The sequence below is a fragment of the Petromyzon marinus genome, chromosome 19, assembly GCF_048934315.1.
Source record: "Petromyzon marinus isolate PM22_M1 ecotype Great Lakes invasive population chromosome 19, UKy_Petmar_22M1.pri1.0, whole genome shotgun sequence".
NCBI classification, from domain to species: domain Eukaryota; kingdom Metazoa; phylum Chordata; class Hyperoartia; order Petromyzontiformes; family Petromyzontidae; genus Petromyzon; species Petromyzon marinus.
In genome coordinates this window covers 14,844,410-14,862,467 of record NC_133685.1, presented here as the reverse complement: position 1 = coordinate 14,862,467, position 18,058 = coordinate 14,844,410, and the positions used below count along the sequence as shown (strand labels likewise).

The following is an 18,058-nucleotide window of genomic DNA, read 5'->3' as shown; positions in this document are numbered from 1 at the left end:
CTGTCCTGCTTTTCCCAGGATCGTCCTTCCCTGATGTAGCCGCCCTCAGAAATATGTACGTCTACCCGGGACATTGAGTGTCACGCACTTTTTCTGGTTCACATGTGGAACTATGCACCACTCGAGACAATTCCGATTGGCACGGTCGGCCACGTATGGCACGAAAGAACTTCCAAACGTGCATACACACATGCGTGCCCAGCCTCCTCTCCGCTGCAGGCGTTGTGAGATCCCCTTCCTCTGCTTACAATATGGTATTTTTGTACCTCGGGAGGTGACAACCCTTGCTCAGCGAGCGGCGTATCCTCCCATCGACCAGCAGCAGCAGAAAAAAAGTACCGGCAAGCAATTTCGTGGAAACCAATTAAAAAAACCGCGCGTTCGTTGAAGGCACTTGCATACTCAACTGGCCGGCGTTATCTGTGCTTCATTAAGACCGATCCTATCTTTACAAGCGCCGCTCTGGGGAAATAAAGAGCCGGCGAAATGTATTCCCGTGGAAGTTGATGTTCTGTTTTATTCCGGTGACATTAAAGGACCTTTAAGGGGCAAAAAGGCTTTTGCCAGTGGAGCATGACTGCTCTAATTTAATTAACCCTACATCACCATATTAATCAGCACGGGGGGGGGATCGGGGGGTCCGGAGCATGAACTGTTTTGTGTTTTTGACCTTGGCGGAGACGGCTCGCCGGAAAAGTGGCACGCGGCCCCCGCGCGTCCAAAGCATCCTCGCGCGCAGTTTACATCCCTCCACCCCCCCCCCCCCCCCCTCCCGAACGTGGCGTCGATGCGGGAGGGTAACAAAAAAAATCCCGAAGGAAGTGAAACACGCTTTGCTAATGCACAACCTCCTCTTTTCTTTGCCGGCAGAGAGCCTAAAGGTCACAAGGAATCTTAATAGGAAGGAGCGCGGCCCGACACGGCATTCCGCAAGAAGGGCAATGGTGGCTCCTCGCGACCGGACGTCGGGGTACTGATGAAGGATCGACAGCAGCTCGTGGTCTGTAGGGGGAGTCACATGAACCGATGCGTTCAGTGCGTACGAACAACAAACGGAATCGACCCTCACGCTCGCGATTCCACACACGCATCGCTACGAATTGAAGAATCCATTTTTAATTGATGCACCCTTGGCATTGCTACACGCCGTGGGAGACAGACGAACAGAATTTCATTCCTAACCCGTCCTCCGACTCTCTCTCTCTGACCTGAATCCTGGAAATTGCCCAATGGGCGATTCTTACAACGCACGACGGACTGCACCAGCCAAAGCCTTGACGCGTTAAACCTTCGTTGGAAAGCGATCCTTCTTTCGTACAGCTGATGTAGATGCAGAACAATAATGGCAATTTCACATTCAGGTGGTCAAGCCAGATAACCACGCCAGGAATAGCACGGAGTTGGATCTCCATGACGTCTCCTTCGTATTTGTGGATGGGGGCATTGCGTCGTCACGCGTTACACGATCTGTTCTGGATGACCAGTCGCATACTACTCGAGAGTTTTTCATTTTCCATTTGTGCATCAGGTGTCCCGCACCTACTACCATGGTTTGTGCAGTGGCTGAGGTTTAGGGTGGACCGTGCACTTCGTGGAAGATCGAAACCAAGGGATCTTCTGCATTGGCTCTTTCACAAGGCGCTTGTTATGATAATAACAACACAATACGACACACTCCCGTCGTTACACACGTTGTACGGGTCTGTTCTGGATGACCACGGTCGCACACTACTGGAGAGCTATTTTTGTATTGCCATTGGAAATCGATGATCGAAGACAATTAAAACAACAACAACAACACCAACAACAGCTCCTGGTGGGAAGGGGCTGGGGGGGTAGTTAGGGGATAAACTTACGCTGCAGCATGGCGGAGGTGGTGTAGTAGTTCAGCGGCACGCTTGTGACCGCGTAGCCGTCGGGCAGCGCGCCAAGGTGCTCGGCCACCAGCGCCGTCTTGCCCACGCCGGCGTTGCCCACGAGCAGTACGGGCTTGCCGCGCGACGCCAGCAGGCCCAGCAGGTAGCGCAGGCGCGCCGTCTCGGCGGTAGGCACCACCACCGACTGCCACACAGCCGGCAGAGAGAGCGAGAGACAGAGAGAGAGAGGGAAGAGCCGCCGCCGTCAGCATTAGTATAGAACTGCTTCTTGTTTTACAACTGCTTTTTGTGTTTCCATGCATGTATGTTGAACTTCTTTTGCACCGTACATAGCTAACGGAGGTGCAGAGGAAGGACAACAAATTAAACATATAAAGCAGTTACGAAGAAATGAGTTTTCAATCAAGATTATTGCAAAGTGCACAGCTCCAGTGGCTTCCTAATATCGGAAGGCAGAACGTTCCAGACGGCCGCAGAAGCACATCTGGAAGCGCGCAATGTAGTGACCGTCTTTGTTCAATGGTTAACCAAAAGCTGCTGCTGCTGCTGCTGCGAGGATGACCGGAGATCGCGTGGTTTATGCTCCTTGACGAGACCAGCCACGGAATTGGGATAATTATTCAGTGTGTTTATTATTGTCGTCTTTCCACCGCACCTCTGATTAGTGCGGTTGTCTATGCACGGCACGAAAGAAGTTCAACTTAAGCACGCAAATAACATCGTGGAATCTTGAACGTTCACTGCGAGTAGACGACGCATAATGTTTATGATTGTTATTATTTTGAATAATACGCACGGTAGTAATAACCAGGACGCCTGCCAGATTTGATCCACGAGTCTCAAGTGCAACAAGTGCTTTGCCCCATGCCACGGAGTTCGCCACAACGCTGCCGTTGATTGATTTGTAAATTAGCTTAGCAGATGAGGAGGCAGGAAGGCGAGGGTGGCATGGGAGCTCACCCTCGCGCTGCTTTGGCTTCTCAAGTCAAACATTATCAATCGATCGTGAGTGGGTGAGTGAGCGGATGAGTGGAGTTGTGAGTGGAGCTTTGAGTTAGTGGAGCTGTGAGTGGAGCTGTGAGTGAGTTAGTGGAGCTGTGAGTAAGTGGAGCTGTGAGTGAGTGAGTGGAGCTGTGAGTGAGTGGAGCTGTGAGTGAGTGAGTGGAGCTGTGAGTGAGTTAGTGGAGCTGTGAGTGAGTGGAGCTGTGAGTGAGTGAGTGGAGCTGTGAGTGAGTGAGTGGAGCTGTGAGTGAGTGAGTGGAGCTGTGAGTGAGTGAGTGGAGCTGTGAGTGAGTGAGTGGAGCTGTGAGTGAGTGGAGCTGTGAGTGAGTGGAGCTGCGATTGAGTGAGTTAGTGGAGCTGCGAGTGAGTGGCGCTGTGAGTTATTGGAGCTGTGAGTGAGTGGAGCTGTGAGTGAGCGAGTGAGTGGAGCTGTGAGTGAGTGGAGCTGTGGGTTAGTGGAGCTGTGAGTGAGTGGAGCTGTGAGTGAGTAGAGCTTTGAGTGAGTGGAGCTGTGAGTGAGTGGAGCTGTGAGTGAGTGGAGCTGCGAGTGAGTGAATGGAGCGGTGAGTTAGTGAGTGAGCGGAGCTGTGAGTGAGTGTAGCTGTGAGTGAGTGGAGCTGTGAGTGAGTGGAGCTGTGAGTTAGTGGAGCTGTGAGCGAGTGAGTGGAGCTGTGAGTGAGTGGAGCTGTGAGTGAGTGATTGGAGCTTTGAGTGAGTGGAGCTGTGAGTTAGTGATTAGAGCTGTGAGTGAGTGAGTGGAGCTGTGAGTGAGTGGAGCTGTGAGTGAGTGGAGCTGTGAGTGAGTTAGTGGAGCTGTGAGTGAGTGGAGCTGTGAGTGAGTGAGTGGAGATGTGAGTGAGTGGAGCTGTGAGTGAGTGAGTGGAGCTGTGATTGAGTGAGTGGAGCTGTGAGTGGAGCTGTGAATTAGTGGAGCTGTGAGTGAGTGGAGCTGTGAGTGAGTGGAGCTGTGCGTGAGTGGAGCTGTGAGTGAGTGCAGCTGTGAGTGAGTGCAGCTGTGAGTGAGTGCAGCTGTGAGTGAGTGGAGCTGTGAGTGAGTGGAGCTGTGAGTGAGTGCAGCTGTGAGTGAGTGCAGCTGTGAGTGAGTGGAGCTGTGAGTGAGTGAGTGGAGCTGTGAGTGAGTGGAGCTGTGAGTGAGTGAGTGGAGCTGTGAGTGAGTGGAGCTGTGAGTGAGTGAGTGGAGCTGTGAGTGAATGGAGCTGTGAGTGAGTGGAGCTGTGAGTGAGTGGAGCTGCGAGTGAGTGAGTTAGTGGAGCTGCGAGTGAGTGGAGCTGTGAGTTATTGGAGCTGTGAGTGAGTGGAGCTGTGAGTGAGCGAGTGAGTGGAGCAGTGAGTGAGTGGGGCTGTGAGTTAGTGGAGCTGTGAGTGGGGCTGTGAGTGAGTAGAGCTTTGAGTGAGTGGAGCTGTGAGTGAGTGGAGCTGTGAGTGAGTGAGTGGAGCTGCGAGTGAGTGAATGGAGCGGTGAGTTAGTGAGTGAGCGGAGCTGTGGGTGAGTGTAGCTGTGAGTGAGTGAGTGGAGCTGTGAGTGAGTGGAGTTGTGAGTTAGTGGAGCTGTGAGCGAGTGAGTGGAGCTGTGAGTGAGTGGAGCTGTGAGTGAGTGATTGGAGCTTTGAGTGAGTGGAGCTGTGAGTTAGTGATTAGAGCTGTGAGTGAGTGAGTGGAGCTGTGAGTGAGTGGAGCTGTGAGTGAGTGGAGCTGTGAGTGAGTGGAGCTGGGAGTGAGTGGAGCTGTGAGTGAGTTAGTGGAGCTGTGAGTGAGTGGAGCTGTGAGTGAGTGAATGAGTGGAGATGTGAGTGAGTGGAGCTGTGAGTGAGTGAGTGGAGCTGTGATTGAGTGAGTGGAGCTGTGAGTGGAGCTGTGAATTAGTGGAGCTGTGAGTGAGTGGAGCTGTGAGTGAGTGGAGCTGTGAGTGAGTGGAGCTGTGAGTGAGTGAGTGGAGCTGTGAGTGAGTGCAGCTGTGAGTGAGTGCAGCTGTGAGTGAGTGGAGCTGTGAGTGAGTGGAGCTGTGAGTGAGTGGAGCTGTGAGAGAGTTAGTGGAGCTGTGAGTGAGTTAGTGGAGCTGTGAGTGAGTTAGTGGAGCTGTGAGTGAGTTAGTGGAGCTGTGAATGAGTGGAGCTGTGAGTGAGTTAGTGAAGCTGTGAGTGAGTGGAGCTGTGAGTGAGTGAGTGGAGCTTTGAGTGAGTGGAGCTGTGAGTGAGTGGAGCTGTGAGTGAGTGGAGCTTTGAGTGAATGGAGCTGTGAGTGAGTGGAGCTGTGAGCGAATGAGTGGAGCTGCGAGTCAGTGGAGCTGTGAGTGAGTGAGTGGAGCTGTGAGTGGAGTTGTGAGTGAGTGGAGCTAGGAGTGGGTGGAGCTGTGAGTGAGTGAGTGGAGCTGTGAGAGAGTGAGTGGAGCTGTGTGTGAGTGGAGCTGTGAGTGAGTGAGTGAGCGGAGCTGTGAGTGAGTGAGTGGAGCTGTGAGCGAGTGAGTGGAGCTGTGAGTGAGTGGAGCTGTGAGTGACTGATTGGAGCTTTGAGTGAGTGTAGCTGTGAGTTAGTAATTAGAGCTGTGAGTGGAGCTGTGAGTGAGTGGGGCTATGAGTGAGTGGAGCTGTGAGCGACTGAGTGGAGCTGTGAGTGAGTGGAGCTGTGAGTGAGTGAGTGGAGCTGTGAGTGAGTGGAGCTGTGAGTGAGTGAGTGGAGCTGTGAGTGAATGGAGCTGTGAGTGAGTGGAGCTGTGAGTGAGTGGAGCTGCGAGTGAGTGAGTTAGTGGAGCTGCGAGTGAGTGGAGCTGTGAGTTATTGGAGCTGTGAGTGAGTGGAGCTATGAGTGAGCGAGTGAGTGGAGCAGTGAGTGAGTGGGGCTGTGAGTTAGTGGAGCTGTGAGTGGGGCTGTGAGTGAGTAGAGCTTTGAGTGAGTGGAGCTGTGAGTGAGTGGAGCTGTGAGTGAGTGAGTGGAGCTGCGAGTGAGTGAATGGAGCGGTGAGTTAGTGAGTGAGCGGAGCTGTGGGTGAGTGTAGCTGTGAGTGAGTGAGTGGAGCTGTGAGTGAGTGGAGTTGTGAGTTAGTGGAGCTGTGAGCGAGTGAGTGGAGCTGTGAGTGAGTGGAGCTGTGAGTGAGTGATTGGAGCTTTGAGTGAGTGGAGCTGTGAGTTAGTGATTAGAGCTGTGAGTGAGTGAGTGGAGCTGTGAGTGAGTGGAGCTGTGAGTGAGTGGAGCTGTGAGTGAGTGGAGCTGGGAGTGAGTGGAGCTGTGAGTGAGTTAGTGGAGCTGTGAGTGAGTGGAGCTGTGAGTGAGTGAATGAGTGGAGATGTGAGTGAGTGGAGCTGTGAGTGAGTGAGTGGAGCTGTGATTGAGTGAGTGGAGCTGTGAGTGGAGCTGTGAATTAGTGGAGCTGTGAGTGAGTGGAGCTGTGAGTGAGTGGAGCTGTGAGTGAGTGGAGCTGTGAGTGAGTGAGTGGAGCTGTGAGTGAGTGCAGCTGTGAGTGAGTGCAGCTGTGAGTGAGTGGAGCTGTGAGTGAGTGGAGCTGTGAGTGAGTGGAGCTGTGAGAGAGTTAGTGGAGCTGTGAGTGAGTTAGTGGAGCTGTGAGTGAGTTAGTGGAGCTGTGAGTGAGTTAGTGGAGCTGTGAATGAGTGGAGCTGTGAGTGAGTTAGTGAAGCTGTGAGTGAGTGGAGCTGTGAGTGAGTGAGTGGAGCTTTGAGTGAGTGGAGCTGTGAGTGAGTGGAGCTGTGAGTGAGTGGAGCTTTGAGTGAATGGAGCTGTGAGTGAGTGGAGCTGTGAGCGAATGAGTGGAGCTGCGAGTCAGTGGAGCTGTGAGTGAGTGAGTGGAGCTGTGAGTGGAGTTGTGAGTGAGTGGAGCTAGGAGTGGGTGGAGCTGTGAGTGAGTGAGTGGAGCTGTGAGAGAGTGAGTGGAGCTGTGTGTGAGTGGAGCTGTGAGTGAGTGAGTGAGCGGAGCTGTGAGTGAGTGAGTGGAGCTGTGAGCGAGTGAGTGGAGCTGTGAGTGAGTGGAGCTGTGAGTGACTGATTGGAGCTTTGAGTGAGTGTAGCTGTGAGTTAGTAATTAGAGCTGTGAGTGGAGCTGTGAGTGAGTGGGGCTATGAGTGAGTGGAGCTGTGAGCGACTGAGTGGAGCTGTGAGTGAGTGGAGCTGTGAGTGAGTGGAGCTGTGAGTGAGTGAGTGGAGCTGTGAGTGAGTGGGGCTATGAGTGAGTGGAGCTGTGAGCGACTGAGTGGAGCTGTGAGTGAGTGGAGCTGTGAGTGAGTGAGTGAGTGGAGCTGTGAGTGAGTGAGTGGAGCTTTGATTAAGTGGAGCTGTGAGTGGAGCTGTCAGTGGAGAAATGACGATGACAATACATCGGGTCCCCTGCATTGAGATGTTTGGTCACCCCCGCTAATGAATCGGGTCCCCTGCATTGAGATGTTTGGTCACCCCCGCTAATGAATCGTTGCCATTGTCCGTCACACTTAAGGAGTGCTCGTTAATGGCACTTGCCTCGGCACGCAACTGTACTTTGCATTATTCAAGCTGTACCGCATGCCGTTACGGCACAATGTTCGGCGTTTTGGCTGTGCGGGATTTCATTTCATGCTTTCATCGCGCGCACTTGTGCCAGATTCGGGCGACAGCTCCATCAATTTTTCCAAGGGTGCGGCGGCGTTCCTCAGACTCGCCGCTTGGTCGATGGCGCCTTCTTTTGAGATGCAACCTCAACAACAACGGCACGGCCGGAAAATAAAATAGAGAAAAAAAGAAATACAAAAACGGAAGCCTTCGCAGCGGTGGAAAACTCTGCGGCTTTACCGGGGATCTTTTGATTATTTTTTTGTGAAGAGCCGAGCGGCTGTTCAGCTATCCCTCTATCACGACACGGTGAGGGGGGGGGGGGGAAGGAGACAAAGGGGGACACTCGTCCATCGCCATTGACCATTGAGGACGTGGGGGGGAGGGGGGCGGGCGGAGGGCTGAGTGCGGGCCATAAGGAGCCTTGACTTTCAAAAATCTTCCCGCGACAGGTAGCTTTTATTTAAACCAATTAATTTTACGGCTGGCCGTGACCATTCCCCTGCCCTCGTTCGGCCGTGACGCCGCGTTAACCGGGGAAGGGGGGGGGAGGTTTAAGAACGAACTGCTGGGCTGGACGAACACGCTTGGGCGAGCCCCCATCACAGCTGTCACAGCGGCCGCCGGCGCCTTTGTTAAAAAACCAATCGCTCTGCGGGGACATCCGCACTCCGTGTAGGTGCTGCGCGGAGTGCTGTCTTGGCATAATGCGAATGATCTCTGAGAAGGGGCGAAGACGTGTACGACGCACGGCTGAAGTTTAACGTGCAAGGCTCTTCGCGACTGATGCCATGACTCGTGATTGTTATTATTTAGTTTTGGTCAGATCTCCGAGTGAGTCGATGTGTGTGTGCCCTGAACGATAGTGTGCGGTTAGCGCGCTGCGCTATGAATCCGGCGAGCCGAGTTTGATTCCCACTCACGACCAATAATTGTGGAGAATTTTCTAACTGGTCCTGGGCTTCCTCCCCTCGGTCAACTCAGCCTCAAGTGAGTACCTGGTGTGGTGTGTAAAACATCGCCACTAGGGAGGCAAAGGCGGCCGGGCGTGGTGCTGACCACCCACCCACCCCTCGTGTGCTGTGTCAGCCTTGATCGGTGCTCGCTAACAGCACTTGCCGCAACAGTCTGTGAGAGACTATACAGGGGATCTTTGTCTTGTCTTGCCGCGCACCCCTCCTCCACCCAGCACGACCAATTAATTAAGCTGTCACGTGGCCAAGTGATTATTGCCTCGGCACGCCCGGTAGACTGATGCGGAGGTGTGATCCAACAAAAAAACAAACCCTTCTATGGATCAGTTGCCACATTGGTTCGCGGATAAACATTTGAAAATAAAAAGCAATTGCCGCTACGTTGATAGATGGTCTTGTGCAAGTATTGCTGACCTCTCCTGGACTGGCTTCAACATTGTGGGTCCCATCACCAGAGCCGTACTTTCGCAAAACAACGACTGCTCTTGTTTCTTGTTAGATGGGTGGCCCACCGGATGATGTCAGAGTGCTGAACTCGTGGAACTCAGATCCTGGGTTCAAATCCAAGTACATTCCAGGGCTCTACATTTACCACTGATCTGTGCCTATTGTAACGGACGCTCGTGACGATCGATAGATATGCTAGCCGACTGGCCCAAGGCAGACGTCAGATTACTCTCTGGCTTTCCTATGTCACATACGCGCGCACGCCCATGCACGCTCACACGTGTCAGAACGGGTATTGCAAGATCCGATCATGTCTGTCAGGTGCTCCCTGAGCTGCTCATTACACACAAGTGCTCGTCAAGGAGCATAAACCTTCACAGAAACTCCGGTCATCATCGCAGCGGCTTTTTCGGTACCATCAAACAAAAACGGCCACCGCATCGTGCGCTTTCAGAAACTCATTTTTATCGAGTGCTGCTTTTTGTGTTTAGTTTGTCGTTCCCTTTTTCCCGCAACTCCGATCAGCACGGTTTGCTGCGCACGGCGTGAAAGAAGTTCAACGTACGAACGCGATGCGAGACGCTCACCTGCAGCGGCCTCTCTGGGTCCATGTCGAAGCTGCCGACGCGCTCGCTCCACGGCAGGAAGCGCCGCGAGGCCGGGTCAATGAAGTAGTCAAAGACGGTGCCCTGCGACGGCAGCTTCACCGTCTTCATCTCCTTGAGCCACCAGCGGCTGAACTCGGCGCGGTAATCGATCAGCTGCTCGCCCCGCAGACCGCGGCGAGAGACAACGCGACGCACCGACGTCCCACGTCACTTGCGCTTTCCACCCGGGGCGCGAGTTGCGTCCTGCCCCCGTCTATGTACGCAACGTGCGTTTAACTTCTTTTGCACCGTACGTAGCCAACCGTGATGGAAAAAAGTCACCGCATCATCGCTCTGCTGCCTCTCCTCTGCCCTTGCTTCTCCCGCGTACCCCTGTGTATGTTGGGGGCAGAGGTCATAGGGATTTCAGAGGTAGCTCTGTGAGATCCGTTGTTTAACGTGAGAGGATGCACTGCATTGTGAGAGGTGATCGCACGATCATCCATCCAACCCAACCGCCCCCCACCCCCTCCCCCCCCCCCCCCCCGGGTAATGAAAAATAAATAGAGCTAAAACAACTTTTGAAAATTATTATAATAATAGATTACATTTACGGTTCACCTTTCCGCATGGCACTCAAGGCGACGATCACAAAAGAAACCAAAAATCATTGTAGACTCAAGGGAGGGGAAAAAACTACGACAAAAAAGAAGCTCATTCAGAGAAAGCGCGAGAGAAGGGAGCGCACGTCGAGGTGAGGGTCTAAACCACACCACCATCGTCACTACTGCTGATACTCCTGCTGTTATGGAGTGACTCATGCTGCTATGGCTGGTCGTACATGTCATGTATATCGTTTATTGTTAAATTTGAATCACAGCTCCTATGATCACTGTTACATTGTTTTTATAGTTTTATTTTGGTGATTTCGAAAACGTTTTGGTTTAGCCATGTTTGTTTGTTGAAGTACAGAGTTAGCCTGATAACTTTAATCTAAATAGTTTTATGGTTGTTATTGATTGACTTGCATCCCACTGGGATTTTTGCACACAGCGTTGATATACGGTGGTTTTTTTCTGTATTTTGCTGTTTTTTCCAGGATGCTTTTGTTGCGAAACGTCACTTCAAGATGTCCTTTGTTCATGTTTTTGTTTGTTGCGGTTGCGCCCGACTCAAGAGCCGCATGGCTCACAGGGCTATACCTAATCAATGAAACTGAAAACTGAAATCTCCTCCTCCAAATCACAACTCCACCCACCACCTCTAACCCCCACCACCCCGCGAGGGACGAAGGGTCGAGGCGGCGAACACTGTGGGGGTGTGGGGGGGGGGGGGTACCTGGTCGTGGAAGAGGGCCCCTCCAAACGCCCAGATGCACGCGAACACAAAGTAGAGCTCGTAGAGCTCACGCGGAGAGTCGGCCGGGGAGTTGAGTGGCGTGAGCAGGCAGTCGAGGAGGGAGCACAGCGTCTGGCACGATGATACGAGACAAATACAAAGGTCCCCCCCCTCCACCCACCGCCGTGTGGCCCTAACGGAATGTTGGGGCGACCGCTGTTAGCGAGTAGTCGCACCTATGAAGGCCAGTACCGCGGCATACAAGGGGGGGGGGGGTGGGTGGCCCATGACCGACACCACGCCCGCCCTTGTCTCCCCCATGGGCGATGTTTACTTCACACCACACCAGGCACTCATTTGAGGCCGAGTAAAAAAAAAACCCATTGTAATCTGGAAAGAACTCGAGAGAGACCAGGATCGTGAAACACGGGTGAGCCCGAGTGGGGTGGGGGGGTCTAGCCACACCTGTAGGATGCTGCACTCGGGCTGCGGTGTGATGGGCTTGAAGTTGGAGCGGAGCTGCTCCAGGCAGGGCGGCACGTACTTTTCGAACAGGATCGTGAGGTTGGCACGCTCCGACTGCACCTGGCGGCTGTCGAGCCAGCTGGCGATGTACCTGCACCTCGTCGGCACGGGCAAAGTCGGGTCCCCCACCGCCGATCAAATTTACCCAGCAAGCGAACACCCCCCACCCCCATCAATACATCCTGAGATGCAGTGGCATTTCATAATAATATAATAGTTAACATTTGCAAGGCGCATTTAATCCGTAAATCCCAATGCACCACGTATGGAAAGCAGAAAATAAACATAACCAGGGTAAACGGCTAGAACTAGGGGTGGGGGGGGGGGGTAAAGGCCGGTTTAGAGAGGTGAGTTTTCAAGACAGATTTGAATGTAGCCTAATAGCGTGTGAGCAAGGGCTAGGCAATTCCAGAGCTTGGCAGCTGCACAATCGCCCTAGAAGAAGGCGATCCCAAGGCGATCCCAAGATCTCAGGGACCTCCGTTGGAGAATCACGATGGGATCGGTTCCTGTCAATATCGCGGGGCTAACCCACCGAGTGCCTTGTAGGTCAGCAGGGTTTTATTCAGGCAGACTCGACACAGAGATACATTACATCGCCCCAAAGTCGGCCAAGCACATTGCTGGCCACACCATCCCGTCTCTCGTCTGCCGCGCCGGCACTTCGTAGGCACCGCTCACCAACAGCTCTTGCCCCGACAGCCCGTTGAGACTATCAAACCGAGGGGACCTTTTTGTCTTTGCCTTGAAATGTACGCGCGCGTGCAACGTGTGGGCGGCACGCACGGGTTCCAGCCCAGGTCCTGCGGGTTGACGTAGAGGATCCCGGCGCGCGACACGGTGGCTGGCGTGGCCGTGCGTAGGTGGCTGATCTCAAACAGCAGCCGCATCGAGGGCTTGAGTGGCACGCGCTCGTTACTGGCCAGGGTTAGCACCTGGGGCACGTGGGGGGGGGGGGAAAGGGGGGAGATGGGGTCCAGTGCAGGTGGAACGAGCGATGAACGCCGTGAAGGAGCTAGCGATGAACGGCGTCGTCACCTTGTTGTCGTCCATCACCGTGTTGAGGGACTCAATCCACATTGGGTCGATGTCTCCGTCCAGGACGAGCCACTTGGGCCCGTCGTGCGACACGTTGGCCTGCTCCCTCATGATGCTGGAGAAGAGGCCTGGCCACCACCCCACGCGCACACGCCCGAGTGTCAACACAAAGGTCGGTCCGCCGCGCACTCGCACTCGAGCGTGTATGCACGTGTAGGTGCTCGCTTGCAGCGCTTGTCCCGGCAGTCTGCCCAGGTTATGCGGGGGATCTTTGCCTTCGTGTCGGGGAGCGGTAGCGTCGTGGTCAGCGCGCTGCACTCTGAACCCGGCGACCCGAGTTCGATTATGTGAATCGGTACTTGGCCTCACCTAGGTCGACTCAGCCTCAAATGAGTACCTGGTGCGGTGTGTAAACATCGCCACCGGGGAGACAACAGCGGCCGGGCGTGGTGCTGGCCACCCACCCCCTCGTGAGCAGGTGCTCGCTAACAGCACAAGCCTCAGCAGTCTGTTAAAGGCTATACGGGGTGGGGGGGGGTTCTTTCTTGTACGTTGAAATTCTTTTGCACAGTATGAAGCCAATCGTGCCAATCGGAGGTACCCGGGTGATGGGCAAAAAAGACAAAGATCCCCCGTATAGCCTGAATAGACTGTTGGGGCAAGTGCTGTTAGCGAGCACCTATAAAAGCCGACACGGCACACGAGGGGGTGGGTGGCCAACACCACGCCTGTCCGCCTTTGTCTCCCCAGTGGCGATGTTTACACACCACACCAGGTACTAATTTGAGGCTGAGTAGACCTAGGGGAGGCCCATGACCGGTTTAGATAATCGTCACCGGTGTTGGCCGTGAGCCGGAATCGAACTCGGGTCACCCTTCCACGCGTCTCCACAGTTCGCGTCCAGCGAACTTTCTCTTTCCGACGTGACGCAGTTGTTTCTTTGCTCCCTTTGCTCTTAGCATCATTGTTGTGCTTTGTTTTGCTCACGTCCTTTTGGCGAGCCAGGTCCCTCTCGGAATGAGACCCATCCTGGCCTCATTCTGAGATCTCAACTGGTTTGACAAGTACATTTAACTTGACACATCCACACATGCCCACCACATGTGCACACCCGTGTCCCTCCCCCTGCATGTCCACCACGCAAGTCTCCCTACGTATGACCACTGCACACGCGTTCCACCAGACAGTTCCACCGCGTATATCCACCACGCATGTCTACCACGTGTGACCATCAGTGAGACACACATCACAAATGTCCACCAAACAAGAGTCCATCATGTACCATCCCCCACATGCGCCCCCGACGTCAATGGCACGCATCGACCGTCCATTACGCACAAAGTGCTTGCCACAAGTGAAGCGCGATACCTTGGTGATGTCGTCAAGGAGCATGAACCATCACCACGTGAACTACGCTCATCCTCGCAGCAGCGGCTACGTGTGGTGCGAAATAAGTTCAACGTACACACACGTACACATCCACTACACACCCACCTATGAGGTTCACCGTTCCACATCCACCGCACATGGCCAGCGCACGTGACTGCAAAACGCTGACATTTTTAAATTACCCTCCCCTATCCCCATTGTGAGCAGCCTTCACCCGGATCTCTGCGTCTCACGCTCCACGCCCCGGGTGGCGCTTGTCCTACCCTCCGGCGTAGAAACGCTCTCGCGGTATTGATTCATGCCCCAATAGGACCCCCCTAAGTGGTGCGCAGGTAAAAAAAATGCCCTCGTTAAGATCATAGCCGTTTTACACGGCGGTCAATTTCGGCACTTGAGATGGGAAAAAAACAAAAAATCGATCGCCGATGGGTGCCGTGCAGCTCCCTAGTCGTGGCGGTTAAAAGCCATCGTGATGCTTTTCGGTGGGCGGCAGGGCGTAGGTGCCGGTGGTAATGCTCACACCTCGGCCTGGGTTCGATTCCCGACAACTCGGGCCGCCTTTCCGTGTGCAGTTTGTTTGTATGCCATCTCTTTTGAAGCGTTCTTTCACATGGGTTTCCTCCAGGGTTCGACCGGTCGTCCTCTCGTGGCAAAACAAAAAAAACACAAAAATGCTCCATCTGACTGTAACCGTTATTGGGTAAAAATATCCCGTTGCTGAAAAACGACCTGCAAATGATTCCATTCAGGTTACAACCATAGCAACGACGTCACCTCCTACTGCAAAGCAAAACTAAAAAAAACACTTGGCAGGACCCTCCTCAAGAAGAGGCTTGAGGCTGTCCTGAGTAAACAAGTCGGTTGACAGTGACATCGGTTAATGGTGTTTCGTTTAACGTTTCGCCTCCCATAGGACCCCATAGTTTCGACTAACGCTAACGTTTTGATTAACGGTATGTTTGCGTGATGCACGCAGGTACCAAGTTTCGGCCAATCCGAGCGCTCGTAAGTGGGTCTGAACCATGCCTCCAACCAATCAGCGATGTCCATTTATGAGCGTTCAAACATCAGGTGGCTTCGTTTACATTGTGTTCTGTTTTGGCAGTGGAAACAGCTCTCTGTTCGATTAACAGTTATGTCGGTTAACGGTAGTTTTCGTGGAATGGATTAAAAACCGTAACCGAGGGACTACTCCAATCGCGGAACAATCACCATGATTTGCCGTCGTGATTCAAGAATTGATTCTCTGCCACTGTGCTGCGTGGCAAAATCTGTGGTTGGCCCCTTGACTTGTGGGTGGGTTTAAGTGAACCATTTATAACGTTTACAATGACAATTATTCATCCAGGAACGCCTCAACGAGTCTTCAATGTATTTTTTTTCAGGAGGGTCATGCAAAATAATGTTTGCACAGTTTTGCTGCTGCAGTGCGTGTAATCCCAATGGAGTAATTTGCCGTGCACTATATCAGCATTGGGATGTTTTGGCCTATACCGGTTGAGGAAGAGAGATACACACTAACTCCACACAGCAAGGCAGACCAAATCTGGAGTCGAACCCAGGCACTTGTTGCCACACAGCACGAGCATTAGAGCTGTGCCGGCCCAACGTTCGGCTCTGCTCACCAACCGAGCGGTGCATCGGCGACGGACCGCGCCGCCACTCACCATCCTTCCACTCCCGGGTGGCCGGGTGGATGAACCCAAAGAGCTCGTCGGTCGTGACGGCCTTGGGGTTGAGGTCGTTCCACACCGGCCGTAGCTTCATGTTGCCGTACGTCCGGTGCAGCGTTCGCAGAATCTGCCCGGGGGCAGAGAGCGCGCGGTGTCACGTGATCGTCGGGGACATTGAGGTGCAATCGTCACGTGATCGTCGCGCGATCATCACCGCACTTCTGCGTGCACCACAGGCGATCGGGCGGGTCGCGTTTGGGTGGAATAGTAGGGCAAATAACATTAACCCAACGTGCCACCGCCGCCGCTTACCCACCTGGCTCTTGCCGGTGCCAGCGTTCCCGACCACGAACACCGAGTGCCTCACCGCCAGCAGCTCCTCCAACTGCACCACCTGCAGGGGACGAAGCGAGCCGATGTAGCAGAGCACGCGATGATGAAACAGGGCAGAAACATCGCGCATCTTCTCAACACTGGATGACCTTGGTGGCACCACCCACCCACCCGCCCGTCCGCTCGCCCGCCCGCCCGCCCGCCCACCTTGAGCACGAAGTTCTCCTCGGGCTGTAGGTGCAGCTCGCCAACCGAGCGCCGCACCATCTGCTCGAGGTCGGCGTTGCGCCGCCGCGGCACGTCCAGCGCGGGGAACAGGTCGCCGATGAGGCCCATGAAGACGGGGAGGTCGTCCGTGACGATCTTGGGCAGGTTGAAGTCGCGCAGCGCCCGCATCAGCACCTGCGCGTCCGCCGGTCCACATCACGCGTTCGTTCGCCCGTCAATGCGCCGTGACGGTGAGGCGCACTTGGGGCCCGGCAACATTTCCGCGTTCACTGGGATGCAAAAACCCCTCCCATGCCACGCTCGCGAGCGCCGCATCGGAATTCACAAGCGCAAAGTTGGCCATCACCTGGTCCTCGGCCCTGGTCCTGTCTCCCCTGCGGAGCGAGCCGGCCACCACCAACACGGACTTGATGGCGCGGAGACCCCAGTCGTAGTGGTCCTGTGGCAGGTGGCGGCAGGTCAAGCGGGGAGTCACGACCAGATCGTGCCCTTGCACGTAACTAGATGACGTGGACGTACGTACATGTGTATGCATGTCGAACTGCTTTCGCACTATACGTAGCCAACCGTGGCGAATCGAAGGTGCGGAGGGAAGGACAGGAAACTAAACATGAAACGGAGTTCTGAAGAAATTAGTATTTCAATCTAGATGTGAAAGTTCATTGCTTGAGTGGCATCCTAAGATCGGAAGGAAAAGCGTTCAAGACGGACGCAGTAAGCGCATTTGAAAGCGCGCGGTGCGGTGACCGCCGTCTTTGTTCCACGGTCAGCCAAAAGCCGCTGCTGCTGCGACGAGGCCAGCCAAGGTGTCATGGGTTGAGCGAGTTCAGGCGGTGCGCTGGTGGCGCCTTCACCTGCTTGGAGAGCAGCTCGCGACACAGCGTGTACAGGGCGATGAACTTGCGCGCCAGGAGACGGGCGTCCAGGAACCCCTCGGCCACCAGCATGATCTCACAGATCAGCTCAAAGTCGGGCACGACCATCGCGCACGGCCTGTGTGTTGGGGCGGGGGTACGGGGGTGGTGGTGCGGGATACAGGGGGGTGGGGGGGGGATGTTGGAGGGTCTTAAAATTGTGGTTGTGACCGGCATGTCGTTTTGCTGTTGTGATCTGGTTGTGGTTGTTGTTGTGATCCGGTTGTTATTTCTGTTGTAAGCTGGTTGTGATTATAGTGATCTAGTTGTGGTTGTATGTATGTATGTATATTGAACTTCTCTCACACCATACGTAGCCGGCCGTGCTAATCGGAGGTGCGAGGGAAGGACAACAAACTAAACACGTAAAGCAGTTGTAAATAAATGGTTTTTGTTATTGTTGTTGTGATCTGGTTGTTTTTATTGTGATGTGGTTGCTGATGCCAAGGTAATTTGTCTGCTGCTTTATCTCATCAAACTTGACAATGGCAAATGCGATGTGGGTCCGAGTTGCTACGATGATACCCACACCGTTGTGATGGGTACAACAATGCCAACTGTGACGACGTTGGCAATGACGATTATGATGATGATGACCACGAAGATGATGATGACGATGATGACGATGATGAACCTGAAGAGAGCCTTGAGGTTCTCGGGCAGCTCCGTGCGTCCCGCGTAGCCCGGGTTCATCGTTATAAAGATTCCGACCGACAGCTTCAGGTCGATTTCCTCCCCTAGAAACAGGAACCTGGGGGTGCGACAGGGTGACACGGTGATAGGGTGACACGGTGACAGGGTGACACGGTGACACGGTGACAGGGTGACACGGTGACACGGCGACACAGCGACACGGCGACACGGCGACACGGCGACACGGTGACACGGTGACACGGCGATAGGGTGACACGGTGACACGGTGACACGGTGACACGGCGACACGGCGACAAGGTGACACGGTGACACTGTGACACGGTGACACGGTGACAGGGTGACAGGGTGACACGGTGACCGGGTGACACGGTGACACGGTGACAGGGTGATAGGGTGACATGGTGACACGGCGACACGGTGACACGGTGACACGGTGACACTGTGACACGGTGACACGGTGACACAGCGATAGGGTGAGACGGTGACACGGTGACACGGTGACAGGGTGACACGGTGACACGGCGACAC

At 54.2% G+C, this 18,058-nt stretch overlaps 1 protein-coding gene across 1 annotated transcript in view; it reads right to left on the bottom strand.

The window, feature by feature from the left end:
* LOC116943811 (dynein axonemal heavy chain 11-like) overlaps positions 1-18,058 on the bottom strand; it is a 98,757-nt gene that overhangs the window by 52,013 nt on the left and 28,686 nt on the right. Inside the window, exons 21-32 of the mRNA XM_032957033.2 lie at positions 17,511-17,627; positions 16,817-16,955; positions 16,309-16,401; positions 15,942-16,136; positions 15,718-15,795; positions 15,396-15,528; positions 12,340-12,467; positions 12,088-12,236; positions 11,242-11,392; positions 10,777-10,908; positions 9,439-9,612; positions 1,857-2,061 (exon numbers count right to left, since the gene is read on the bottom strand). Coding sequence (XP_032812924.2) covers positions 1,857-2,061; positions 9,439-9,612; positions 10,777-10,908; positions 11,242-11,392; positions 12,088-12,236; positions 12,340-12,467; positions 15,396-15,528; positions 15,718-15,795; positions 15,942-16,136; positions 16,309-16,401; positions 16,817-16,955; positions 17,511-17,627 — 1,694 coding nt within the window. The remainder of the gene's footprint in view (positions 1-1,856; positions 2,062-9,438; positions 9,613-10,776; positions 10,909-11,241; positions 11,393-12,087; positions 12,237-12,339; positions 12,468-15,395; positions 15,529-15,717; positions 15,796-15,941; positions 16,137-16,308; positions 16,402-16,816; positions 16,956-17,510; positions 17,628-18,058) is intronic.